The 26,642-nt window shown below is 31.8% G+C and overlaps 5 protein-coding genes across 6 annotated transcripts; all 5 read right to left on the bottom strand.

The window, feature by feature from the left end:
* Positions 1–119: 119 nt before the first annotated feature.
* On the bottom strand, positions 120–8,515 carry LOC111277532 (ammonium transporter 1 member 2-like). Its single transcript, XM_022863959.2, has 10 exons — positions 8,171–8,515; positions 7,999–8,058; positions 7,825–7,872; positions 6,740–6,872; positions 6,575–6,651; positions 6,220–6,318; positions 6,052–6,122; positions 5,861–5,951; positions 5,668–5,762; positions 120–1,780 (listed from the first exon to the last, which is right to left on the bottom strand). The coding sequence occupies exons 1-10, from the start codon at positions 8,426–8,428 to the stop codon at positions 244–246; spliced, it is 2,469 nt and encodes an 822-aa protein (XP_022719694.2). The 5' UTR covers positions 8,429–8,515; the 3' UTR covers positions 120–243.
* A 519-nt stretch (positions 8,516–9,034) lies between these two features.
* LOC149518227 (Nucleic acid-binding, OB-fold-like protein) lies at positions 9,035–11,696 on the bottom strand. 2 transcript variants are annotated; one of them, XM_089763957.1, is made up of 6 exons: positions 11,392–11,696; positions 10,807–10,881; positions 10,562–10,650; positions 9,838–9,922; positions 9,590–9,671; positions 9,035–9,424 (listed from the first exon to the last, which is right to left on the bottom strand). In XM_089763957.1, the coding sequence occupies exons 1-6, from the start codon at positions 11,551–11,553 to the stop codon at positions 9,333–9,335; spliced, it is 585 nt and encodes a 194-aa protein (XP_089620083.1). In that variant the 5' UTR covers positions 11,554–11,696; the 3' UTR covers positions 9,035–9,332. The 2 variants fall into 2 exon arrangements, with proteins under 2 accessions (XP_089620083.1, XP_089620084.1); XM_089763958.1 differs by having other exon boundaries at positions 9,199–9,424; positions 10,572–10,650.
* A 2,785-nt stretch (positions 11,697–14,481) lies between these two features.
* LOC111277853 (uncharacterized) lies at positions 14,482–15,132 on the bottom strand. The gene is made up of 2 exons (XM_022864282.2): positions 14,819–15,132; positions 14,482–14,723 (listed from the first exon to the last, which is right to left on the bottom strand). Exons 1-2 carry the CDS (start codon positions 14,923–14,925, stop codon positions 14,504–14,506), a joined length of 327 nt encoding a protein of 108 aa, XP_022720017.1. The 5' UTR covers positions 14,926–15,132; the 3' UTR covers positions 14,482–14,503.
* Positions 15,133–15,947: 815 nt separating this feature from the next.
* On the bottom strand, positions 15,948–17,480 carry LOC111277530 (B3 domain-containing protein At2g31420-like). Its single transcript, XM_022863958.2, has one exon. The coding sequence runs from the start codon at positions 17,311–17,313 to the stop codon at positions 16,615–16,617; it is 699 nt and encodes a 232-aa protein (XP_022719693.2). The 5' UTR covers positions 17,314–17,480; the 3' UTR covers positions 15,948–16,614.
* An 848-nt stretch (positions 17,481–18,328) lies between these two features.
* Positions 18,329–23,405, bottom strand: LOC111277852 (protein neprosin-like). The gene is made up of 7 exons (XM_022864280.2): positions 22,778–23,405; positions 22,544–22,630; positions 22,065–22,340; positions 21,298–21,468; positions 20,725–20,778; positions 19,199–19,345; positions 18,329–19,081 (listed from the first exon to the last, which is right to left on the bottom strand). Exons 1-7 carry the CDS (start codon positions 22,994–22,996, stop codon positions 18,704–18,706), a joined length of 1,332 nt encoding a protein of 443 aa, XP_022720015.2. The 5' UTR covers positions 22,997–23,405; the 3' UTR covers positions 18,329–18,703.
* Between the last annotated feature and the right edge of the window lie 3,237 nt (positions 23,406–26,642).

The raw sequence follows: 26,642 nt of genomic DNA, 5'->3' as shown, positions 1-26,642 counted from the left end.
TTTCAGACCTTTGACAAAGCCGTTTCCCACTTTAATAGCATAGTGTAGGACTAGGCAGGTTATGTTTATGAAACCAAACTTTGGTTTCTACAAATCAAGTTAATCAAAATGTCCATGACTTTAGTACTTAATGATATTTCATTTCCAAGAAAAAAAGTCAGTATTTAAGTTGAGTAATTATTTTACATACTTTTACCGAGCACACACTAAGGTTTACTATTACAAGGACAAAACACAAACTTATCATACATTTGAGGGTGATTTTTCACCCTGTGATGAGGGACTTACATTTGTAGGTCCGATTTTTGTCATCATGAATCCTGGCCTCAGTGAAAGATCCTCTTCATCATGATACACATAAGCAAATCCCCCATGCCTCGTGAAGTCCATCCCAGCAGTTTCATCTTCTCTAGAAATCCTTAACAACTTCATCTTATGCAGCACATAAAAGAGCGGCCCCATTGTGGCCGTGACCCATCCTGTTATGACCAAAATCTGAATGATCTGAGCCGCAAATAGCTTCCCTCCTCCACCCATGAATAACCCGTATGGCCTTCCCGGCCGCCCTGGATAGACCTCGTTAACGTATGCCTTGGTGGCGAACAATCCCGTGAAGAGTAGACCCCACGCGCCGCAGCCCCCATGTAATTGGGCTGCCTCTAGTGGGTCATCATATTTGAGTTTGGATGCAAGCATGTTGAATCCAATTAGAACCCATGCTGCTACGAAGCCACATATGATTGCAGCCCATGGTTCTACCACTGAACACCCTGAGGTGATTGCAGCAAAGCCTCCTAACAAACCATTACAAACGTCAATTACGTTCCAATGACCAACTAATAGTCTCTTGCTGAACAAGGTAGTAAGAGCAGCTGTGCACCCAGCCAATGTTGTTGTGACAGCTGTCCTACCGATTGCGCTCCATTGTCCATAATAACCCCCACCACTACCATACCCTTTCATGATGGTCAAAAAGGAACCCGGGTTAAATCCGTACCACCCGAACCACAGAAGAAACGACCCGAGCACTACTAACGAGGCACTATGCCCACGTAACGCCACAGACCGACCTGCCCGATCAAACCTGCCGATTCTTGGGCCCTCGATCAACGCACCCCATAAACCGGCGATGCCACCAACCATGTGAACGACACCTGAACCAGCAAAGTCAATCACACCCGACCCGAATAAAAGGTTATCCGATCGGGTGGCGCTGGCCCACCCATATCCAGACCAAAACCAATGTGAAACGATTGGGTAAACAAAGCCGGTTAAAAAGGAAGAGTAAATAAGGTAAGCTACGAATTGGGTTCGTTCGGCTATGGAGCCACTAGTAATCCCAGCAGCAGCTATGGCAAAAGCCCATTGATAAAGAAAAAAACTATAATCACTGGAAGGTGAAGGGTAAGATTTAAGCCCAAAGAAGTGGCGACCAACGAAACCATTAGAAGGGGTACCAAAGGCAAAGGCAAAACCAAAGAGGTAATAAGACAGAGCACCGGCTGCTGCGTCAAGGACGTTAGTCAACATGATGTTCATGGTGTTCTTAGCTCTGACTGATCCAGCACAGAGCATGGCAAAGCCCAGTTGCATGGCGAAGACTAGGTAGGCGGAGAAGAGGAGAAAAGTGTTGTCTATGGCGTGAGTGGTGTCTGAGAGTTGGTTGGAGATGGTTGAAAAACGGGTGCAAAGGAAGGAGGCGAGGGCTGTTGCATTGTTGGAGGAGGAGAGGAGGGGGACGAGGTCGGAGGCTGCGCAACTGAGGGAATCCATGGTGGAAATTAAGAGGAAAACAGGGATGGAAACAGAGAGGGAAGCGAAGGGGTGATTATGTAGAGAGAGTGAAAGGAATGGTTGACGTTAGAGACAACGACAAATTTTGTTATTCCTTCATTTCGCAAACTAAAAAAATGATTTACTATAACAATTACTTCACCAATTTTGACCTAATTTTTTTATTTTTTATATATTATATAATATTATATGATATTTTTTTATGTAAAAAGTAAAAATATTACAAATGTTTCAAAGTATATAACTATAATTTGTTCAGATAATTAAAAAAATAAAAAGTTTGACTTTGATCTTATATAGATATAGTAAGGATATAGTGAGATTGTTTATGTGAAATTAAAAACAATAATAAAATTATAGTAATTATGTTTGAAAAAATTATTAAAAAATTTATATTTAATAAATTTTATTAAAATTGATATTTAAATTCAATTAATGATATAATAATTCAATAATATTGTACTAAAAATATCGTGGAATTCAAGGTTCAATTCTATTTAATTAGTGCAGTTAATATAAGTAAAAACGTATTTGATTTAATGTGCATAAATAAATTTGCATGGTATGTTTTATGTATTGACCGTATTTTTTAAACAAGTGTATATCTGAAGGAAATGAAATGAGAGTCGAGTGGTTCCAATTTGTACAGCAACCAGCTGATGATGCGATAATGTTGAAATATTCTGTGATATTTTAGTGGAAAGAATAAGCGAGAGACAAAGAATTTACTCACCGGCCAAGTGGGAGGAGCTAGCTGCTCTCATGGAAAAATTATCCAGCCCAACCTCTGAGGACATGGCCAATTTTCCATTTCAAGAACCCTAACCTCCTCTTCTGTTAGCATTTCTCTTAATTGTATCTTTCATTTAAGTTGATAATCTAAACTCTAAAGATTCGTCATCCGAACCTAAAGAAATCCGAAAATTTTGATTTGAGATGATAATTTTATTTGATTAATTACTGTTTTTGATTGCTGACTCGAATTTGGCTTTAACTTATGGTTGATTTTGAAGTTCTATTGGTTGTGATGAAAGCAAAATTTAATTCATTACAGATATCATTATTGAAAGCAATTCCAAAATGGTTATGTATATAAAAAGTTAATCATTTTGCAGACTCCTTTCATTATAAATCGGTTAAAATAATATATATATTTTAATTTTATCATTTCATTTAAATAAATTTTTATATTTTTATTATATTCAAATAAATTTTTGATGCTTTGCATTCAAATAAATTGTTAAACTTTAATTTATATTTTAATAAATCCTTATTCTTTAATTTATACCTAAATAAGGGTTTAAAATAAATTATTATTTTATTTTAAATGTGGGTTTACTTGAATATAAATAAACAAAAAAGAGTTTATTTAAATAAAATAAAAATATAAGAGTTTATTTAAACAAATTGATTGATCTTGATTTGGTACGTGAGTGTATAAGATTTATATAATTCCAAGTGTATTGATTAATTTAATATTGATGAATTAATTAAACAAAGTAATTGTTTACAATCAAACTACGGCGATTGATGAACATGATGGGGTGGCTCTATAAGAAATTGGTTCAAAACTTTTTATAGCAACTTTTTTTTATATGCAAAATTAGTCGGTGAAGAATTTAGTTAACCAACAATGGTTGAAAAATTACCCTAATTAATTATGATTATTTTAATATTGATGAGCAAAATATATAGTTTCTAAAATATAATTTAATGTAAAATTTTTGCCAAATTTATTAATTTCGGGACCATTAATCTAACAATCCAATCAAAGGAAAGTATGAATCAATATATTATTTATTGATTAGTATTTAATATTATCAAGAATTGAATTTTAATAATTAAAATTTAAATTTTAAAATTTTATTGAAAACGATTGTTAATAAAATATTAATTCTTTTTTTTTTAAATTTAATGTTTATTTATTTATTTATTTGTTTATCATTTATTTAATTTGTGAGGCAGCAAATCATTCAAGTTGCCAGGGGCAAGTGAAACACTATATTTTGTTTTATTTCAGTGAAAGCGATAGGGAGCTACCATATTGAATTGAAGAAAGATTCATTTATATAACAGTGAAAATTATAGATATAGATGCAATGCAACCTTTGGTGATTAATTTAATCCAGTGGACTGAAAGAACAAGCTAAGGGCATGGCTTCTCAGTGAACTTGAAGTCACTGATCTTATATTGTTTCAAAGGAGTTTTTTAAAGCACAATTTATGTCACAATTGATGTCATGACCTCAATTGATTAAGCAGGAAGGTTTACATAAAACCATTGTTATGCCTCACAAGATTGTGACAGCATTTTGGTGGTCCTATAGCTTCAGTCACAGAGAAGGATGGCCTCTTCACAAACTGAAGAATCTAAATTATATAAAAATTAAACAATTTGCATAAGCTCACAGATTTCCATGCATTGACAAGTCGCCACAAAATGTGGTTATTTAACAAAATTGTAACAGAAACAGGAAACTGACAACCAATGCTTCTTCTAAGTTGCCTAAAACCAAGAGTGATAAGAGCATTACTGATGATAATTACCTTGATATGAACAGCTTCATCACGATTCATGAGTTGAAGAATCTTAATTTTTTTAATAATATAAATGAAGGTAAAGTCAAAAAATTGCTTTATGACCAAGTCACCAAGGCATGTCATTTTCCTCCTGTCAGCATAGCCACAGTAAGCAAAATATATCAAGTAACAGGAATCTCAGAGTCAACTGTCTATACTGGTTGCTTGTGCCCCTGGAATATGAATCACCAAATGAACAAGACTAAAGTCATGAACATTCCAGGGAAAAGTCTGGTTTACGATTTTTAAAGCATTCTTCTTTACATTTTAGACGCAAACAGTGTGCACCTGTCACTAGAAGAGAAGTCAACGGGAGCTTGGCAGTGCCTGCGAAAAAGATCAATTTGCCTTCCTATCTGTAAACATTGTTTTGGCTGATCTAAACAATTTAAGTGGTAAATGCAACAACCTTAAGTGCAAGAGAGTGTAGAAAACATATATTCCTAAAGCAGTAGGCTTCTATGTAAAACATGATAGTTCCTCCAATCAAATATATAGGTATCAAAAATGAAATCTTTTCAATGCACATAACTACCATATTAAGTTATGACAAAAGCAATGAGAAATTGAGAGTTCAGATGTTTTAAACTCTCCTAATGTCTTTCGGAACATTTGATAATTATAAAATCCTAAAACTGAGATAATCATGTTTTCAAAAAGAAAGTCATTTTTTATCAAAATGTGAGATTTAAAAAGAGAAATCAGTGTAGAAGTATCAAACAAGAACGACACCTACATGTTCTCTTCAAATTTGCTGAACTTCTAACATCTCAAAATCAACTCTGACAAACATTGACATAGCTTAGATACCAACACCTATTCATATGTAGATTCCGGTAATTCACTTCATCTCAATCAGAGTGGAGTTTTTCCCTAAACATTGAAGTGTATAACTTGTACATAATCAGTGTCATTTTGTAATATTCAGTTACAGCAACTCAGCTGATTGGTTTTCCTCATGTCTAAAAAGGGAACATAAGAAATAACCTTTCCATTCAGATGAATAATCAAATCTTCTCTTGTTAAAAAGAACCAAAAGAGAGAACCAGATAACAAAACTGAGCACAACTCAACTAATTCTTAATCCGAAACAAGTCGGGATCTGTTAACTACAGGACAAAACAAAATTTTTGTCGTTTCTGAAGTCACACCCAGATAGCAGCCTTCCTGATCCTCATGCCACCCTTGCTAGTGGAAGCTCCAGGTCATAGTTGTCTAAATTGATTCGAGTCTAGCCAATTTACAAGCAAAATTGAGGCAAGAAAGCTCCAAGACAATCATTTCCCCGCGGACTTTAGTCGTATTCCGAGTAAGACAAGTCCTATTGTGGTTGAAACTGACAAGATTGTGGATGAATAGAAAAGAACAAGTAGCGCTCCCCTTAGAGACTGCATCATAAAGTTTAAAGTTTTAGTATCCAGCAATGGGCTAACAGTTATGACAAAGAACAAGTTCCAATGGAATCTGAGACACAATTTTCAAGCACCTTAGCTAGAAGCAGAGCATTGTCATTTGCATATTCTAATGAACTCTCTGGAATGCTTTGTATGCCCTGAGCTATTTGCCATGAAAGAATCCTGCATTTTTAAGATTAAGAGCTGTTATATACATTATTTTAGGATTTGTTTCATAAATAAAGGTAGAAGAGAGAGCTCTCAGTGTAAATGAGATATTTACCCGAAAACAAAACCTATTGCAGCTCCAATGTTAGCTTTCTCAGATGTTACCTCAACCTGAAGTTCTCCAAACTGAAATTGCAAAAAAAAAAAAAAACCATTTTGGTAATTATTCTAGGTGCACTTGATTGAAGGTACATCCTCGAAAAGGTGAAAAAATGTTATCTACCTTAAACGTCCTAGTTTCCATTTTTGGTTGTTCATCAGTTGTCGCAGATACTGAACTTGCAGACAGAAGTCTTCCAGCTGCATTCATTGCTTTCGCAATCTACAATGGTTCAATGTGAAGTTTTTCATATTTTATGACATAATGCTAAAACAATTATAATGAATGTTTCATTGGGGGAAAAAATCTCAAGAATACTTTTTGACATGGAAATAACCCAAGATGGGGATGAGACTTTGCGCTATTTCTTTGCTTCTTGATCAGGAATTAAAATACATATTCAGTATTTCTCCAATCTCTAGGGAAAACGTTTGAATGTTCATAAAACAGACAACAATTTCAAGGTTACTTGAGTTACCTTTTGTAGTTCCCCTTGACCATACTGTCCCGTTGCCTGGAACCTCCTGCCAGCAGCTACCAAACGCCTTCCAAATGCTAAAGCAACAAATGGGTGGAAACAAGCTTCAGAACAAAAAGTTTTTAGAATGCATTTAAGCATAATTTTCATATGCTTTTTTCTTGCCTGATTTTCCACTGTCAGTCAAAGAGCTCTCCAACAAAGGGAGTTTGCTTGCCAATGTATGGGAAGTTGAAGTATCAGCTAGTTCCCAAGCTCTAGAGAGTTTTAATAATGTTTCTCCCAACTCTAGACCACACTGAAAAGATCGTTCAAAGAGCTAAGTTTCTTATCACTAATTTATTCTTGCCAGTAACACAAACATTATCACCATTATAGATTAGCGATATCAGAATTGGTAGCCAATTGTTAAATAAACATGCTTATTGTCAATTGTATGGTTGGTGCAATTCCAAAAGCATGGTAGAGAATAAGAGATATACCCATATAAGTTCAGGTATCCAATTATCTGAATTTTTACATTTAGTACTTATTCGTAGATATCTGCACATGAAGACTGTCATGAACAGAAACACAAACAGAAACTAAAACAGAAACTAGTAACCTACTATTTGCACCCCATGGATAATTTCAATATTAAAATAATTGTATTCTATAGCTTCCACGGGCAAGCTGCTTTGTTCTAGAGCATGGACCGTAATTGTTGAATTTCGATTTTAGCATTTCATTAACTTTCAGTCTGACTCCAGTAATCTTTATACATATCTGCTTTTCCATTCTCTTTCATCTTTAAATCTTTTACACCCCATTTGATAACATTTTACAAAGACATTAACAAGAGGTGGAAGTCCAACAGCTTGCCACTCTTCCCTTCCCACGGAGTTGATCCCTCTTCTGCACATTCACTTCTATTGCTCTAGGGTCTATCTAAATAACTCAGTCAACTAAGATATTGTGTAAATTAGTTTAACTCTTTAAATTATTCTATTTGCAAATCTTAGAGATAGAGAAATTAAAACCATACAATAGTTAGAGTAGGCAGGTAGTGAGCATGGAAAAAAATTTACAAGATATGGAAAAGCTGTTGATATGGTTCATGATTGAAGTCATAAAAAATGAGACTCAAAATGGGAATAAAGCATCACCCATTTCTTGCAATTCATTCTTTTTACACTATCTCACAAAATTTTGAAAACCAGAATATTAATTCAAGAAATTAAGCAACTAATGAACAAGTAAAGATAACTAACCTCATCAATCACAGGTCCATTTGATAGATCAAAAGCTGCATCATTTAACTAAAAAAAACATTTGTAATACACCAAGACACAATCAATTTACATGCTTTTAGAAAAAACCATAAAACCAAAAACATCAAAAAAGATTGTTAATTATATCCAAAAGAGTCATCAGATTCATCTTACATCCAAACGAAGATCTGTTGGTAACTGGGAAAAGTAATCTGATGGAAGATCAAAGCTATCCTGCAACCATGCAAAGCACAAAGAAATAAAGTAGACAGCTAGTGTTAAAAAAAAACAATTCAAAGAACCAAATTAGATGGGAAAAAAAAAAGACTCTGAAATTAGTGCTTACAGCAACTTCTTGGAGAAGGGTTTGAGGGTTGGGTTCCAGGGATTTAGGGGAGTCTGATTCTGTGAGAGCAAATGGGATAGTTTGAGGCTTTGAGAGGTAGAGCTTTTTGGAGTTATTAAAGGGCTTTCTTAGAGAAGTTTTGAAAGGGTTATGGATGGGATTTTGGTAAAACAGAAGGGTAGGAGAGGGGGATGGAGTTGAGGGAAAGGTGAGAGGTTGAAGAAGAAGTAGAAACGAAGAAGAAGAAGAACAAGGCATGTTTTAAAGTTGAGTTGTTCAGTGCCAGAAGCTGTTAGGATTTTTGGAAGTTAGCTACTTGAACTTTAATTTATAGCTTTTGCTTTTATTATTATTATTTTTTTTTGAAGTTTTCTTGTGGATATGGTTGGGCATTTAAGCAGATCGAGGTCCTACAACTGATATTTTGGGATAATCTGCAATTCAAAAGGTTATCCATATATTTCCTTTTCCTTTTTTTTTTTTTTAATAATTCAATAATTGAAATACAAAATGGGATTCTTATTCCCTACTGGAAACGTAAAGGTAAAAAGGCTTCATTGAATATGACAATTGAGTCTTGCTATTATTGGAAAGTTTCCTCCTAAAATTCTCATTCCAAATTTTGAAAAGATGATAAATTTAATGGATGAAAAAAACATATATCCCTCGCGTTGATATGGTACGTAAGCTTAAATCAGACAGTTCATATAATCATATTGTATAATCACCTTTAAAAGATGATATGCAAATAATATTTGATGTTCAAATCTCATCCCTTATCCTTTCCTTATCGATGGTGTGCGGCCTCTTTTGTTAAAAAAAAAAAAAAACGGACATCTATTCCAAAAACACTTTTAAAAAGAATAACTGAAACAAACAAAACATATTTCAAATTCTCAACCAGTATATAGTTTACAGCATGGAAAGAGAAAGTTAAAGCTTTCAAGAGAACGATTCTAACTAAAAAAGCCTGTGAAATTGCCCCATTTCCCCACTCCCCGTCCCCCCCTAAACTTTTAGAATTTGAGGAAAAAAAAAATGAGGGCAGTGTTTGTGATACATAATTGCCTATAATCAAGTTCCACAATACAACTTCTCAAAGGCAAAACTTAAATAATTGGTACATATGAGGCTGCTACTAGCTTAGTTTGGTATCAGTTGGTTAACTTCCAACCTTTGCAACCTTCCTTTGCTCGATTTGGCCAGTCAATGGGCACTGCATTTCCGTCCAACTTATTGGAACCATTGCTGCGCCTATAATAGACAACAAAAATGGAAGCTGAGGCGTTGTTGAACACATAATAGTGGAGATGTACACTAAAAAGCCAATAGGACTACCATGAAACATCCAGCTTCTGTTTCAGACCAATTTAAAAGATTTGCCAAAGTTTAAAAAAAAAAAAAAAAAACCAATCTAACCAGCTGAGCTCTCGGCAGACACAACACCCAGTTCATTCTTAGCAGTTGATAGGTAGTAAGCCCGTGCATCTCCAAGAGACAGCTTAATAAAGGAACTGTGTTGAGGAAAACTTTTGCATAACAAAACAATATAAATGGCAACACAATTCTAATTTCCAACTGACTTGATAGAAGGTTAAGATTTATGAACAAGACAATGCTATAAGGTTAAGATTTATGAATAAGACAATGCTAAACATAAAGGATACCACCACAGCTCTGACAATATCACCAGGACGAAATGACAAGTGCATATCCACTTTGTCAATTTCAGTTGCTCTAACATCCTGTTGCCTGTTAAAATAAACACTCTTTCAGTAAATACATACCTTTTGAAAAATCTAGCCAGAACCAGAAGTATATAAATATATCAAACATTTGAAATTCTCATGGACTCAAGCAACTTACAAGAGATGGGCAAATGACATGTTTTAAACTTATAATAGACTGTAGCACTATCAACTGCCCATTATATCCATATCAAAGAAAAAAAGATGGAGGGAGGATAGGCTAAACTTTGAGGGATAATTTCATCAACCAATTTAAGTCTGCATACTTGGCTGTATGGAATGCCTAGATATCAAACATGGCATTTCATACATGAATCATGTGCTGCAAGGAAATGATGAATATCTTGAGAACAAATTGGTATGCAGCCTCAAGATTACAGCATGCTGTTGTCAAAAGTAAAGCATGCAGTTTTGAAAGGAAGAACACACTTGTATTACGTTGGAAAGAGAGGATAGAAGGTATATATAGTTTTGGGGTTACAAATACATCAAGGATAGACTGGATGGTTAACATTTAACAATCCTTTTTGGAAATACGAATTACCAAGTGATTGAAATCGATAACTAAACACAAAAGGATCGCATCATTTTCAAATAAGAAAATTCAGCCCTACTCCTAATATAGAAAAAGAACATTAAATACCTAATTATACCGGTGAATTTTTCTCTGACAGACTTTGGACCAACACACATAATATCAGCTGATGCTGTCCTAGCCATCACCTTAGTAACCTATGATTCAAATAAAAATCAGATTTTGATATCACAAAGAAAATAACACTTAAGATAATTAATATAGTTCTTGAGTAACATATAGAGAAGCACAAGAAACATAGAGTGCAACAATATTAGTGTAGGCAAAACTGTTTTAAAAAATGTAAAACTTACTCGGGCAATGACAACAGAACCAGGCTCTGGAACAGGACCATGGGCTTTGTGACCAGTTATTTCCACAGTTGGCCTCTATAAATGATTATGAACAGCATTATCAATAACAATGCAGAATGCTAACACATTATACGATATGACTTTTAATTATCAAAGCACTAATTCAACTAAAAGCCTAAAAATGTGATTCCAAAAGAAAATTATTTCTACAATGGTTTATAACTACCTAAACATACAAGAAAATCCACCCGAAGGAGAAAAAAAAAAAAAAAAAAGAAGATAAATTTGCCTATGATAAAACTCAACAAAGGTAAAAACCCAAACTTTATTTGCAACAATAGCATAATTAAAACAATTGGTAAAATTGGTTCAAAATAATCTAGGCTAAAACCGCACAACTGATGTTGAGAATTAACATATCACCAAACAAGGAAAAATAATGGTGGATTAAATCCTTAGGAAGCTTAAAACCCAGACTTTATATTGATAAATAAATAGGAAAATAACAAAAAAAATAAAAGAAAAGAACTTTGTGGGTTAAATTGATGTAAGGTAAAAAACCCAGATAGAAACAGCAAAGAAAACCTGGTCAGGAGAGTCAGGAGGAGGGGATAGGATACGGCGGAAGCCAGTAAGGGAAGCATAGATGGTCTTGTTGTGAGGCTCAACGTAGGCTCCTTTCCCTGCTTTAAGCTCAATGGCTCTTCCCAACACTTCTCCTGGCGTTACCATCTCTGCTTCTTCCATTTTTCTTTGGAGCTTTTTGCAATGAGAAGCGGAAACTCTGCCGTCGCTTGCTGCCCTGCCTCTTTCTTGGTCCAGTTCCAATGGAGGCTGCCTTCTTATTTTACTTTTGTCTAATTTACCCTATAACTTTTTTTTTTCTTTCTTTCAGAAGAAAAAATTTAGTTAATTTTTTTATTCTCAAAAGTGTAGGGAGGAGCCTACACATTCGAGGCATACAGCTAGAGTGGTTCGTAGATTTGTTTGAGATCGGGTCGTGGGATATTTTATGGTAATAATTTATATATTTTATTAAATTTGATTCGATTTAATATTTAAATTTTAAATTTTTTTATAAATTATAAATTTATTCATTAAATTTAATTTATATAATAAAAAAATTTGTTTTTTTAAAAAATCATTATTTATATAATTATAATATTTTAATTATATATTTTATTTAAAAAGATCGCATCAATATCATGCCAAAATTATATATTATATTAAATAATCATAATATTTTAATTATATATTTTAATTTTTTTATTTAAAATTTTATCAAAATTTAAATGAATTTAAAAATTATATCTAAAATGATTTAATGGATTTTAATTTTTAAATCTAAATAAATAATTGACTCTTAAACAAATTTGTTTGTAGCACACAAAAAATTTTATTAATTTTTTTCTCAAAAAATTTTATCCATTACTTATATTAAATCTAAAAAGTAGTTGATATTATTTTTAAAATTATTATATGATAATGATTATTTAAATTATTATTCTTATTATTCATGATTTAAAATTATTTTATTTGAAATGATTAAAAATTAAATAATATTTTATTGAATGTATCAAAATAATTATATAAATTAATTATTTAAATATTATTTAAAAATAATAATTTGTAAAATGTTAATAATAATTTATTTATCTTATAATGAAATAGAATTAAATTAATAAATTAATAAATATATTTATTGAGAGAAATTAATTTTATAACATAAATATGTAAAAAAATTAGAAAATAAATTTATATCCATTAAAATAGTAACAAAAGAAAAAAAAAAAAAACCCAACTAGCTCAATAATTCTTACTATCTCTGAGTGTTATGACAATTATTCCAATTTTCCCATTTGCAAATGCATATCCAATTAAAGGGAAAAGGAAAACCAGATGATGGAATCATTTTACATCATACTATTAAAAGTACCTTAATGGAAAAGTACTTCATTGATGATCCCTAATGCATCTCCTTCTAAGGAAATCTTGTGAAAGCCCGTATCAGCAGCAAACTCTATGGCTTTGGCTGTTGCCATAACCTCAATTATTGCCGAGTCCCTAACCCCTTTTACTGTCTTAGTCATTGTGTTACGTCAAAATTTAATCTTCGAGTGCGTACGATTATAACATTCAGACATTCACTCTTTTAATATTTTAGATCAATTTAATCATCATGATTCATATTTTTATGAAGTATTATCCGTTTTAGTTCTTCAAATTTTACGATTTTATCTTACAAAAAAATCTCACAAAAAAAAAGTAGTGTAAGCTCTTATATATCCTAATGACTTTCATTTTATGTTCGATGTAGGATTCAAGATTTCTTCTTAAGTCTGTGATATTCTCTTCCACCCAATTTCGTGACGCTCTCGTCATGAAGGCTGACCACTCTGCTTACTTCTCTCAAGGTGCTTGACGTGGATCGAACGGTATAGGACTAGCTTTGATACCATTTGTCACGGGTCGAGACTTAAGCTCCGAGCTCGCGCAGCTCCGAGACCTGGGCATTCACCCTTCCTACGTCCCAGATCAACCTACCTACTATGATTCACACTTTTATGAGGTATTGTCGGCTCTAGTCCCCTTGATCTTACGGTTTTATCCTACAAAAAATATCTCACAAAAAAAAAGTGATGTGAATCTTTATATACCCCAATAACCTTTCTTTTATGTTCGATATGAGATTCAAGATTCTTCTTTAAATACGTGACAATTGCACCAAAAACCTCTCCAATGTTGTTTCTGACTGTAGCTCCTATACTGCCTATCACTTTCTCTTTATCTAAAGCCCATCAAAGTTATTTTACATTAATAATTTATATATTTATATTATATTTTATATAAAAATAATATCTCATAATTTATGTTAATATGAAAATATAAAATATATATTTTTTAATTTTATTAAATTTATTTATAATTTTTATTAAAATTTTAAATTATATTATTTTTATATTTTTTATTCATATTTTATCATATTATGAGATTATTTTATCTACTTATATTATCTTCCACCTATAGCTTGACCTGACCACTAGAGTTTGTTGTTGTTTCTGCTCTTGATGGTACGCTTTCAAATATTGATTTGCAAATTTGGTTATATTCTTAAAAATTAAATCATTTATTAAAAATAATTGTATTTATCAATTAGAATAAGCCATATCAGTTCGTAGCTTTAAATTTGTTGCTTCTACTACGTTATTACCTCACAATCAAAATCTGAATAAGAGATCTCTTTCCGTTAGGGCCAATTGGGTAATGGGTAGCTTTAATTTTGTTGCTTAAACCATATTGATACATCACATGTCATACATTGAAAACTTCTAAAATTCTTCATATATTAGATTGCATGAAACTAAGTAGAATTTAATACCCAATTGAACTTTAGATCATTAGATTAAACATATTAAAAGCCACTCAATTATATATTTAAACCATTAGTTGGTAGGGCATCTTATTCCTTTGTACTCACAATATATATATATATATATATATATATATATATTCATCCTTAGCACCTGAATGTTTATTCTAATAATAATAATAGTAATAGACGTATCGCCTGCTTAAAGAGTTGGGTTATTAAAAAAAATTTTTGATAAAAAGAATATAAATATTTATCTTTGATGAATCATTTAAAGGAGAAAGAGAGAAAAATGAGAGATAAGATGGCTACAAAGATATGGTAGAATTATGAAGATAATGAAGAGGCAAATTTATAGTGTTTATCAATTGCAACAGATACATCCCAAGTGCAACTAAGACCCTGAGGGATTGTGACAAGATCACCTGCACCAAATTCTACATATTCAGATGACCCTTTTGGATACACCTTCACCTTTCCTTTAAGCAAATAGCATGTCTCTTCAGCATCAAATTTCAGCAGATACTTCCCTGGAGGACATCCCCATCTACCCCAAAAAAAAAAAAAATCATGAACAGGAAAACAATTTAGAACAGCTAGAGATATGGTTTAGCATACATGTTTATGTATATATGTACTTACTTAGGCCATGATTTAATACCCAGTTCAGATAATCGCAAATCAGAAGGACTGCTTTCGACAGTTATACTTAAATCCGAAGATGAATCTGGTGTTGATGTTGTTGCCATGGAACCAAAGCTGAAAGAAGCAAAAGAAAAGAGGATGAAGAAAAAAAAAAGAGGAAGAGGTGGCTAGTACAGGATTAACATATGGTCGTTGGCCTGCCTTTATATAAAAATAAGTTATTAGCTTAGCTGCCAGGAAGTGGAAGGAATCTTTACAAGAAAAGGATGTTATTATGTACCGCAGAAAATTATCAGCATATACAAAACAATAGCATGTGCCGTAGTATGTTTTTTGGATAGATATGGTCAAATGGTTTGACCAGATGACCTAAAACAGTTGTCTTCAGCTATTTGGCTTTTGGCTTTTTCCTATACAGGAATGTTTTTGTTTTGACTGGGGTTCTGAGGTCTGATGCAGCCCATTTTGATGGCTGCAATGTTGATTTACAGGAAAGAATGTGAACACCAGAAATTAGCAATAAGATTAAATGACAGAGAAAGCTGGACATGCATGTGATATAGTTTTAAAATAAATTGAAGTTTTTAGCTGTCATTATCACTTTTTCCATTCCAAAATGAATAATGCTTCGTGTCCTTTGCTCTCTAATGTACTTTGAACATGATGAAACATCTTTAGGTCAAAATTTGTCTTCTACCAATTATAAATTTGTTTTTTATGAACTAGCCATTTGTTTTGGAAAGGAGGAAAGTGAGGGGGATTTGGGGGAGGGGACCAGGGAAAGACATGTATGGATTTGAGATTCTGTGTTGATCCTGACCCAGGAATTATCCAAATATTGAATTGAGACTAGATATATATGATCTGATCTGATCCTACCATCTTTACTTCCCAGATTGGCTGATAAAATAGTAGAAGAATAGTGCTACAGGTTCAAATGATCACAGAATGTTAAATCTAGACTGGAAATTTGTCCTTGTTCCATTACATTGGCAGGTAATCCTTAAAATTTAACACACGGGCAATCAGATTTGAATTTAATTTCTATCAAGTTCAAATCCTGAATTGCCATTCTGATCCAAAAGAAGCTAGGTGTAGCAAATGGTTCTGAGTCATGACTCATGATCAGGCTCGAAAACATTTTGCTCATTTAATGATCTTACCTCAATTTGGACTTTGGAGAATTCAATCTGAAATTCAAAAGCCATTGGAAGAAACAAAGAAGGAACGCACTGCAGATAAGACATTTAAGTTTGAGTAACGTCGTAAAGCATAGGATTAACCTTAGAGCAACATCGAAAAGCGCTAAAGCTAACTTCATTCAACTCTATCACCCTACAACAGCATTAGTTTATTTAGACTAGAAAAGGAAGGAGTTGTCAACAGCCAACCATCTGTTGGTAGCAAAGTACTAGATTCTTAATTTCAATGATCATAGTTCAATCCCTGACAATCTCTCAATTATAAAAAAAAATAAAAAATCAGTGCTTCCAAATCCCTTATGAGGAATCCATATGCTACTATGCCTAATAATACCTATTTATATCCCATAAATATTTGGAGAAATACATCCATAAGAGCAGTGCAGTCTTAAACACCCACCCCAAGTAAACTCTTTAGCACAATATTTTAAAATACAAAAAACTAAACAGTCTTAAAACCCTCGCACCTTCAAAATTTTCCCCAGACACTTTTAAGTCAATAAATTTGATAAATTCATCCTAGTTTTTTTATATATATTATAAGTGAATACTTCTGAAAAAATTCTTTAACCCGCTACTAGCACTCTAGCACTAAGCGGTGTTAGATTTGTTGAGGCTGCTACTTGAACCACCACCATTGTTTCCATTCGTAATTGCAACCCCAGTTTTTGCTTCTTCTTCAACTACATTGAGTGCAAAATATTGCCTTGATTTGTGTCGGAAAGACCATAGTTGAATGACAGCATTAACCCCATCACCACTTTTGAATTTCTCTTCATTCCTTCTCTTAACTTCATTCCACTTTTCAGTCAATCCATAATTTGTCTTCCACTTTTTCAACCTCAGATTGGTTTCCACAACAGGATCAGTTCCAATTTCTATCAACGTAACTGGCAGCGCTCCATCTTTATTAAGCTTTTCAATTTCTTGTTTTCCAAGGAACTGATCAGCATTGATTTTGCTTTCTGGTATTGACAGACAACCCTGAGACGTCTCATTCAAATCAGAATTAGTCAGTCTCTTTTCTATAACGAACACTGGCTCAGAAGCTTGTATGTTTTCTATATAATTCTTCAACTTTTCCGGGGTTAGATCTGTTCCCGATGATGGCTTCAAGTTTTCCCTGCCTTTCTGGGAATTCAGAGCACATCTCCTCATGAAATTTTGCAAGACGATCTCTGTCAACAGCTTCTCCCTTTCAGCTTTATCCTCCGTTTGCTGTTCAATCTTTTTCAGTAGTTCATCAAAGGATCCATCGTCAACCTCCTGTAGCTTTTTATGAAACGACATATCTCCCTTTTTCTTCTTAAACAAAATTATTCTGATCCTGGAAGGGTTACCTGATCACAGCCACAGGCTACAGACCATGGAAATCTTTGTTACAAGTCCTATTAGTACAACTAAGTACTTAAATTGCAGTAGGATTCCCCAAAACAGGTTTCCTAGTTCAATAGAAATATATATATAGAATATTGATTTTTACAAACTTCAATTGCAGAAAATATAAAAGGATTTTTGAGTTGGGTTCAACTTTCTTGGGTTGTGACATTGCCAAAGTTGCAGGGAGTTCTTGAAAATTAAAACTTTAATGGGTTGAAAGCCCTGATTAAACTATAATCTAAGCCTATGTAAGGCCCATATATGAGAAACCATCCTCTAAGCTCATCAACTACTTTCTTTACCGTGAGATCGGAATCTCTTTTTCTTGAAGGGAGCTGAAGAATCGAAGTAAAAGGGCCTTAAAAGCTACTAGATTTTAAAATTTTCATTTCAAATTGAATCAATTTTTTTTTTACATCATTTAAAGAGTTTTGATTTATGGAAGATATCCTCTTCATTATTATTTTTTTTATTTAAGTAGCTGAAGAGTTTTTTTTTTTTTTTCTTTTGAAGAACAAAATTATAGGTGCTGGAAAGGCTCATTTTCCAACATGAACATTGAATAGCTCATCCTTTTGACTTGCAAATAAGCTTGTTTTGTTTCTGCCTAAATAAATATGCTGCCTGCTTTTATATTCTTTGGTAGAACATTAATTTTTTTCTTTTTCTTGAACTTGGTTTTTAATGATGGCCTCCTAACTCTTTGTCAAATTTGAAATTAAAAATTTTTAATAATTCTTAAATATAATTAGGATTCTGCTAACCAATCTTTAGATTTTTACTTGTAAATTGCAATATCTTGTAAAAGTAAAAGAACATTTAAGAAGTAATTTTTTTTGTTACATTGGAATTTAAATTATAAATTTATTGAATGTTATTTCTTAAGATAATTTCATGAATTAATTAAATTAAAATTCAAGTTTTAAGAAGTAATTATTTTACTAAAAAAACATAAACTTTTGCTTAGCCAAGTAATGTTTGAGTCTACAATACTGAAATTGTACTACACATGTTACAATCAACGAAATTTTCACATTAAGCCATACACTATTCCCAAAATACTGCTATTTCCATGCCTGTTTATGCAAATTTGCCTTCGTCTTATTTTACTAATGATACACATTCCTTCATCACAACACCAACAAAAATTGTAAAATTAGCAAAAACAAGATTGGAAATAGCATAATTCAATAATTACACTACTAAAGAATTTTGACACTACCAATTTTTAAGCCATCTTAGAAATTATATCTTGCAATAATATTGACGATGACGACGATGGCAACGGTGGAACTAATGATCAAGGGCACCGAGGATTGTTTCCAGGCCCTCCATAGTAGAAATATGTGCCCCATTCAGTGCTGTAGGAACTTTTGATGTTGTAACAATTTGTATTCTCAGCTAGGGTTGAGATATCATGGACAGAACTCAAGCTATTATCAGCATCAACGACCTCTAGGTTCCGGAAATAGCTTGACTTTCCGAACCCGTTTTCGGCAAAGTGACCAGAGCCCATCTGCGTCGACGTGTGCTTGCCGTTGGCCCTTGAGTTCACCACTTCACCACCCCATTCCACCATGGTGGCATGGTCTGCTAGGTGAGTAAATAGCTCTGCTGGCCAATAACCTACCAAGGTATTGTCACCAAATCCCATCCACCAATTTCCTATCTTAGGATCCTGCAATTGAAAACAGAAAAAATTACTTCAAGTTATATAATGAAATATATTAATTTGTTGCACCAACATTTGTAGTTGAATTAAATTTTAATAAATGTTAAGTATATAATTATTTACCTTCCAAATGAGGATGGTAATGTCATATTGATTTGCAGCATATTGTGAGACAGGAGAAATGGCAGCTCCAATGGCAATTCTACTATTTGTTTGGACAAAGCCTGCACATAAAAGGTTGTAGCATCCAGTTGCTTGATAGGAATCAGTCTGTAAAGAAAAAAAAAAAAAGAATCTAGTTAATAAATTGCAGAAATAATTCCAACAAGTGTGTTAATCTTTTTCATTTCAAAACCTAAAAATAAAAATCAGAAGTACTGCATTGAAGCAAGGTGTTGTTTAACATTTTTAGAATATTTCCTAGCCCTGATTAATGTTTAAAATGCCACCAACAAAAAACCATTAAAATTAAAATAAAAAAATCCATCCGTCATACATAATCAATAAGAATACTAATTAATTAATGATCAATAAGAATATTACTTATGTTAATATTCTTACGTTTCACTTAATACTTAATTTAATTGATTTATACAATTCCGTAATTTTTTTTCTATCCCTATATTACTAATGTTCACCTCATTATATGAAAGTAATAATTAACTTACATGACATTCAATGACAATAAAATATTCCAATCTACTTATCATAAAAATGTTCAAGATAATGAATAAGAATATTAATTAATTTTCACTTCATTATATGAAAGTAATAACTTACATGTGAAATCTCCAATCCCCTTGAGAAATAAATGCCAAATTCCATCAAATAAATGAAGTTATCTTTAACTTGTAGACATAATAAAAAAATTTGTTGGGAAGCAAAAATCAAGCATTTCAACATTTTCTCCCAAGATATTTATGAATGGTACTAAAAGGTAAAGTACTAACAATTGATTTTACTCTTGACAAATTGTTCTTTTTCTATCCACTTTTCCTTGAAGGCTACCAACCTTCACATTCTTTTACAAGATTTTCTTTTTATTACAACATATATATTTAAAACATTTTAAGTAAAAAATGTTTGGAAGAATGTCATTCGACAAAAGTTAATTTAAAAGATGCAATAATGGAGCCATTGTTGGTAGGTTTCATTGAATTATTGCATGGTTGTTTTTCATTTGGGTTTCATTGAATTTTAGCTTCAAAGAACGGTTAACTAACCAGCTTTAAGAACATCTTTAAAAGTAATAATTGGTCTTTTATTATAGTCGAGACAACTTTTTTGATTAATCATTCCTACAAATTGATTACTTGAGCTTCAAACAAATTAAATCAATGATGCAACATGCGTACGTCATGCCACCAGTCGTATGATATGTTATTAAAATATTGAATTCTTAATTTTAATAATCAAATTTAAATTCTGAATTAAATATATATAAAAAAGAAACTTATTGCATTATGAACATACATATTGATTCAAGATAGGTCTAACCATATGCATGTGCACATAATAATTCCACATGGTTAATTTTCATACATATGATATAATATAATTAATTAATATATATAAACCATTTGAACCATAAAATAAAAATATGATTAGTAAAAAAATTAATTATAAAAGTAGAATTATAGAAAACTCACCGTCCAATAAGTGAACAATCTTGGCCTGCTGTCACCATAAAGCTCCGGACTGACCTGACTAGTAGAATAATCAAAACTTCAAAAACTCTAATGGCAAATTCTTTCATTTTTTTATTATATCATAAGAGTTATAATTAAATTTGACAATTTATAATATGATATGACAAGAAAACGATATGAATAAAAAAAATGATATGATTTAAAATTTTAAAAATAATTATATATGAATTTAATAAAATTAAAAAATATATTTTATATCTTCGTATTAATATAAATTATAATATATAATTTTTATATAAAACATGATATAAATATACGAATTTTAATATTTTATATGATATTAATACATAAATTGTTAGATCAATTTTAATTGTATATATTGAGTATTTAGATTTCAAATTATTTTAATTTATTGACAAATGTTTAATTTAAATTTTTTTCACGTTGAAAGCAGAATCTTGAAGTGAATGTATAATTATTTTTGTTTATTATTTAATTAAGAGAAGATAATAATAATAAAAAAAAAAGGTGTGGAATTATGTGCATGCGAGGGACAGGAAATGGTAGGAGTACCTGCCATCCAGCTTCAATACTGTTGAGATCAGTGCCGTCGAATGCTCCTGAAAGAATCCAAATCTGTGATAGACTGAACTCGTTGACCTCTTGGATTGACGGGTCCCACACGTTAATAGTTGCCTTTGCTCCATAAACCTCTTGGGATGTTCCGGTATATGCAATCGCATGCTACAAATCGTGCACATGCATCAGTCACCATCGAATTCTGGTTAGTTATCGACTTTTATTCATGAAAACGAGTTATCAAAGGAGAAAAATACTATTCCGAAGAATTTAAGTTTGTAGGCCCTTTTGAAAAATAAGTATTACAAATTAAAATGGCTTTGATTTTATATTTATTTACCATATGGATATTTCACAAATTCATGGGGCCCTTTAGGGTATTAAAGGAATTAATAATTTAACAATTTTGACTTAATTTTTAAATTTTTTTTTTATTTTAGAGTTGATTTGCGGACGTCAATTACAGCCCTTTCACTTTCATATTAAAAATTCTATCCAATAATTTGAGAATTTTAGGTCACTAGATTAAAAAAAAAAAAAAAAAGCAAAACACAGACGGTTTTTTTTTTAATGAAAATCGTAATTTTAAAATATAAATTTTAAATTATGAATTTATTAATAATTTTTTTTAAATTATGTAACTTTTAATCAAAATATAATCTTCGAAAAACTTTACCGTCATTTTTAAGAAATATTTTTTATGTTAATTTTTATGAAAAGAAATATTAATTTAAATTTATGATAAAAAATAAATAACGTACTTCGTGTCCGTTGCCGCTAACAACATCCGGTGCATCGGTACGGCGAGTAGGGTTGATGAATCCATGTTGTTTCTTACCAAAGTCAAACAAAGACTTAGCTCTGAGAACATCCTGCATTGAGCTTCGGCGTATGGGAACCGTTCCTTTTGGACATCTTGTCCCATTCCTATGCCACATTTGCCATGCACTACCCTTTACACCTGCCTCATTACTCCTTGAACCTCTTGCCTCATCTGGTTTCAACATTTTCACCTTTGGCATCTCTGATGGAGCTCTCTGTTACATTATTAACGAAAACAAAATTTATTTTTAATTCATGTTTGATATGTTCAAGAATAAGTTGTTTTTATCGTGTTGTTAAAATGAATCGAGGCTAGATTTACAGAAAGGTTTCCATGAATTAAACTGATAAATAAAGTCCTTTTGATATTGAAAGAAAGAGAAAGAGGAGAAGGGATATAGTTTTATGATACTTTTACCTGAATCTTGTGACTTTTTAAAAGAGGATGATCTAAAGCTGGTTGTTTTCTTTTATGGACACAATCTATGATATCTCCATCTGGGCTCTGAAAACATCAAAACAAGAAACTCGATGAGAAATATGAGAGAAAATTGTTAACATGGGAAAAAAAAAAAAAAAAAAAGAAGAAAGAGAGAAATAGGGGTAGGGCAATGCTTTTTCACAGTTGAAAAAGATGTAAATATACATGTACCTCAATGGTCATGAGAGCAGGCTTGTTAATCTTTTCCAAGTGTTTTTGAATTCTTTCAAGCCTCAAGCTACTCAGTTGCTTATTATACTTTGTGTAATTCAGGCCTGAAACAACATCAAATTTCGCGACTAGAAGGAAAGAGAGAAGAACAAGAAGATGAAGATGAAGAAGAAGATGAGATGGAACTCCTCTCTTCTTGGCAACAATGTGACAAGCCATTATCTCATTCAGTGCCAAAGGGAAGCCCGAGAAAAAGGAGGAAAGTGAAGGTGATTCTAGCAAACCATTACTAGAAAAAACAATTGCTAAAAACAAACAAGACTTTCTTCCCTTGATCTCTTTCACTAGTGCACCAAAACAACTAGAGAAACAAAGAAAAGAAAGAAAATGACTTTTTTTTCTTCTGTCTCCCTATCTTTAATGGGGAGAGAAGGGAGGTTGGTGAAGAAGGTTTAATTGACTCTGAAACAGTGAACACAGGCCAGGCCAGACCAGGCTATACCTTACTCTTTCACCATCAAAATCATGATTGCCTGCATTGGTTTCATATAATGAACAAAAATATTTATTTTTCTATTGAAACCCCATTTTTTTGTGAGGATAAAATTTGCAGCAAAAGCAAAGAAACAAGAAAAGAAGGAAGAGACTTGAAGGCATTAATAAATCCCAGACCTACCCAACTAAACAGGTCCCCTTTTTTTATTGCAGGACTCCTTCAATGTTTGTATCTGCCACCATATACTTTACCATTAATATTTTTCTTTTCTATTTTCCATTTATTTTTTCCTTTTTTTGACATAAATTCATATATACACACACCCAACTTTCCGGTTGTTCTCTCTTTGGCATTTCTTTACTTCTCAGTCTCTCCATTTCCTTTGCTTTTATTACCTTCTTTTGAACTCCAAGTAGCACTCAATTGGTATATATCCTCTCTAACCTTTGTAGCCGCCACATGGCACTGCCTTCTCAAGATTTCCTCACACCTAACTATAGGTATAATGTATCCAAATTTGAATATGAAATGTTACCATCTTTCCCATACCTCAAATTTAATTCCTATCTAGTATAATTAATTTTACTATATTTCAACACTCCTTTACATAACAAACTTATATCTAGTTTGGTTGCTTTCATATATATTATATTAATTAATACTGAATTTTAACCTACTAATTATCTTCTTAATGATAAATCTTTAATTAATGTCATTAGTATCGATTATATCTCCATTAATTTTAAAATAATTGATTTTTTTTTTTGGTCAAAGACGAAATACATTACCGAAACTAGCGTATTAATGTATATATATAGGACAATAATACTAGAAGAGATAAAATAAAATAAAATGGGATTGTTTTCAAATGATGAACAGCTGCTTCATGGTTTAATTTATTGATAGTGTTAGTTAATATAATAAAGAGTAGCATCTCGAGTTTGGAATTTGAGGTGTGGTGATGAAACCCAAGGCAAAGAAAAGAGAGTTGTTTGTTGAAATTTCAACATATTGGGGAGGCTTCTACGGTTGTAATTTTCCTTTTTTGATAATGTAAAATGGAAGCAATCGATTCCCTTGAAGTGTGCTACAAAGCACTCATCTCCATGTGGGAATGGCATCGTAGAGAAAACATTGGAAAACTATGATATAAAATTATATATATATATATATATATATGCGAGTTGGATTAAATTAAATGGAGATTGTAAAAGCTTCTATTCTCGAATCTCGAATTCTTCTCTGCTCATTCAACAGAAAATTTTGTTTTTGTCGGCCTCCGTAACTCTACCAACCTGGAACTGTGGTTTTGACTGAAAAAAATAATAATAATATTATAACAACATGACCTATATGCCTCTCTGTATATTTCTTTTCTCCTGCTTGCTGACCATGTTAAAAACAAAAGGTAGATTTAAATTCAACTGAAATTTACATTTAAATTCAATTAATAATAATTGAAACTTAATTACACTTCACTGGAGGTACAGTTACATCCAAACATCCACTTAATGTACTTATTTAATTGAATAATTTAACTTCATGACTTTAACATATGGAGTTGCTTTCATCATTTTTTAATAGACAAGTTAAATTTGATTATTCTTCCATGTACTATATATTTCCACAGCTTCACAAACTTCAATTCATTAGTTTCTTACGTTTATGTTTTTCATTTTTGGGCAGCTGGTCTCTTCCATCGGTTTGCTCGGCTAGCATAATTGCTTTTTCCATGAATTTAAGATCTTATTTAGGTGAGGCCGTCCATGCATTGATTGCAAGGTTTCTTAGCTAAATAAAGCTGGAATGAAAGGGATGGCTTACCATAGAGATTTATCAAGTTTTTTCTCCAATAATATTTGGGCAATTCAATAAAGAAATTCTTTCATGAATTTCATCAGGTACCCAAGAAAGGTCAGCTTTTGAATTAGTTTTTTAATTAATAATGTTCTAGTTTTAATTAATAGAACGAAAAATTGAGCCAACCAAAGGTAAATAATTATGGGTGTGATCTCTTTAAAGCAATTTAATATTATAGGACTGATTTTTTTTTTGTTGCATCAAAATTACTTCGACTTTGCATTTACTTAATGTATAACATTCATCAGTTAATTCATGCCGAATTAATTTAATCAATTTGGTATTCATTGACTGACATGAATTTGGCTAGATCCTAATATCATATTTAAGGACTAACTAGTAAAAATTTTAAAAATGTAAAGGCAAAATTTTTTTTTAGGAAAAAATTATAAGTTGATAACATTCGTGCAACCTATTGATGGAGTATTGAGTTTTTAATTCAATCCGACTTTAAGTAGCCTCAAGTGTCACCAAAAAAAAAAAAAAAAATACTATGTTCGAAATAGGAAACTATGGCTGATTAGTTTGAAGAAATTAAAAAAAATTTAAGCTTTCATGGCGTTAAAATTGTAAACTCTCTTTGCAAATATTAAAAGCTATTAATGTAAGGTTAATTAGCAAAATTTTTATGCATTGGGGGAGAAATTTTTTAAAATATAAGTGGTTTTCTTGTCATAACATGTTAATCTAATAGTTAATTAATCTATTAGTTTCATATATCAATCTTTGGCCACTTGAAAAAGATTCTATGAATTTACTATAATATAATGTTTCAAATCTTAAACTATGATTTGAAATTTTGGATGTCAAACTTGAAAATGGATGGATGCTTCATCATTTAATATCTTCTAATCTCCCTTATTAACTAACTGCCAACAGATCTACGACATTTGCTAAAAGTTGCCATTAATTCTTCCCACATTTTCTCCATTAAAGATTGTCGCTTTCTTTCATTGTTTCCCTTTCTTTTTTTTTTTTTTCGTTGTGTAGCTGATAGCTGCTTGCTTACTCTATACAAACACGTATATGCAATGTATATTTATAATATATATAAAAAAAGTTATCAATAAATTTATTAATTTTATCTACGAAAAGAGTATTTATAAAAAATTTTAAAAGTGTCTAAATTTTTTTTTTAATTTTTAATCTTTAAAAATACGATGAATGCTTTAATTAAATATATAAATCCATCCTTGCTTAGAGGCATATTATATATATTTTCTTCAAGTTTAGCTTACTCTTTCTTGACACAAAGGAGATCATAATTCGGAAATATTAAAAAAAAAATTATGTATGCTGATATTTAAAATCCAGCAACTTGACTGAAAGAAACTCAGGGTTCATCTTTTTATAAATGCAAATTCCATGTGCAAACATAAAATGGGTATTATTGCTTAATTTCTTTTCTCTTTTGTTATGAGGTTAAGGTGGTTGAAAGATCAAAATCCAACCTCAAAAGCTACCTTATAAGGTGGAGAGCCCAACAGCATATATAAGTCACACTCAGGC

Source organism: Durio zibethinus, chromosome 7 (assembly GCF_047325235.1).
Source record: "Durio zibethinus cultivar Kanyao isolate XHJ-2024 chromosome 7, ASM4732523v1, whole genome shotgun sequence".
NCBI classification, from domain to species: domain Eukaryota; kingdom Viridiplantae; phylum Streptophyta; class Magnoliopsida; order Malvales; family Malvaceae; genus Durio; species Durio zibethinus.
Note: the sequence above shows the minus strand (reverse complement) of the source record. Positions and strands in the feature narration are given on the sequence as shown.

Bases quoted from the DNA above. Each gene is read 5' to 3' on its own strand.
- LOC111277532 (XM_022863959.2), bottom strand. From the start codon at position 8,428: ATGCCTTGTTCTTCTTCTTCTTCGTTTCTACTTCTTCTTCAACCTCTC. The intron at 6,873-7,824 runs GTTAGTTATCTT...CGATCTTTTCAG, and splicing joins ATGGACCTGTGATTGATGAG to TGTGGTCTAGAGTTGGGAGA. The intron at 6,319-6,574 runs GTAACTCAAGTA...GAACCATTGTAG, and splicing joins GTCAAGGGGAACTACAAAAG to ATTGCGAAAGCAATGAATGC.
- LOC149518227 (XM_089763957.1), bottom strand. From the start codon at position 11,553: ATGGAAGAAGCAGAGATGGTAACGCCAGGAGAAGTGTTGGGAAGAGCC. The intron at 9,923-10,561 runs GTATTTAATGTT...TTATTTTAACAG, and splicing joins AAATTCACCGGTATAATTAG to GCAACAGGATGTTAGAGCAA. The intron at 9,425-9,589 runs GTTAGATTGGTT...TGTCTATTATAG, and splicing joins GTCTGCCGAGAGCTCAGCTG to GCGCAGCAATGGTTCCAATA.
- LOC111277852 (XM_022864280.2), bottom strand. From the start codon at position 22,996: ATGGCTTGTCACATTGTTGCCAAGAAGAGAGGAGTTCCATCTCATCTT. The intron at 21,469-22,064 runs GTACGTTATTTA...CACGATTTGTAG, and splicing joins TTAGCGGCAACGGACACGAA to CATGCGATTGCATATACCGG. The intron at 20,779-21,297 runs GTACTCCTACCA...TCTACTAGTCAG, and splicing joins GTATTGAAGCTGGATGGCAG to GTCAGTCCGGAGCTTTATGG.
- LOC111277530 (XM_022863958.2), bottom strand. From the start codon at position 17,313: ATGTCGTTTCATAAAAAGCTACAGGAGGTTGACGATGGATCCTTTGAT.
- LOC111277853 (XM_022864282.2), bottom strand. From the start codon at position 14,925: ATGGCAACAACATCAACACCAGATTCATCTTCGGATTTAAGTATAACT. The intron at 14,724-14,818 runs GTAAGTACATAT...TTTTTGGGGTAG, and splicing joins GGTATTAAATCATGGCCTAA to ATGGGGATGTCCTCCAGGGA.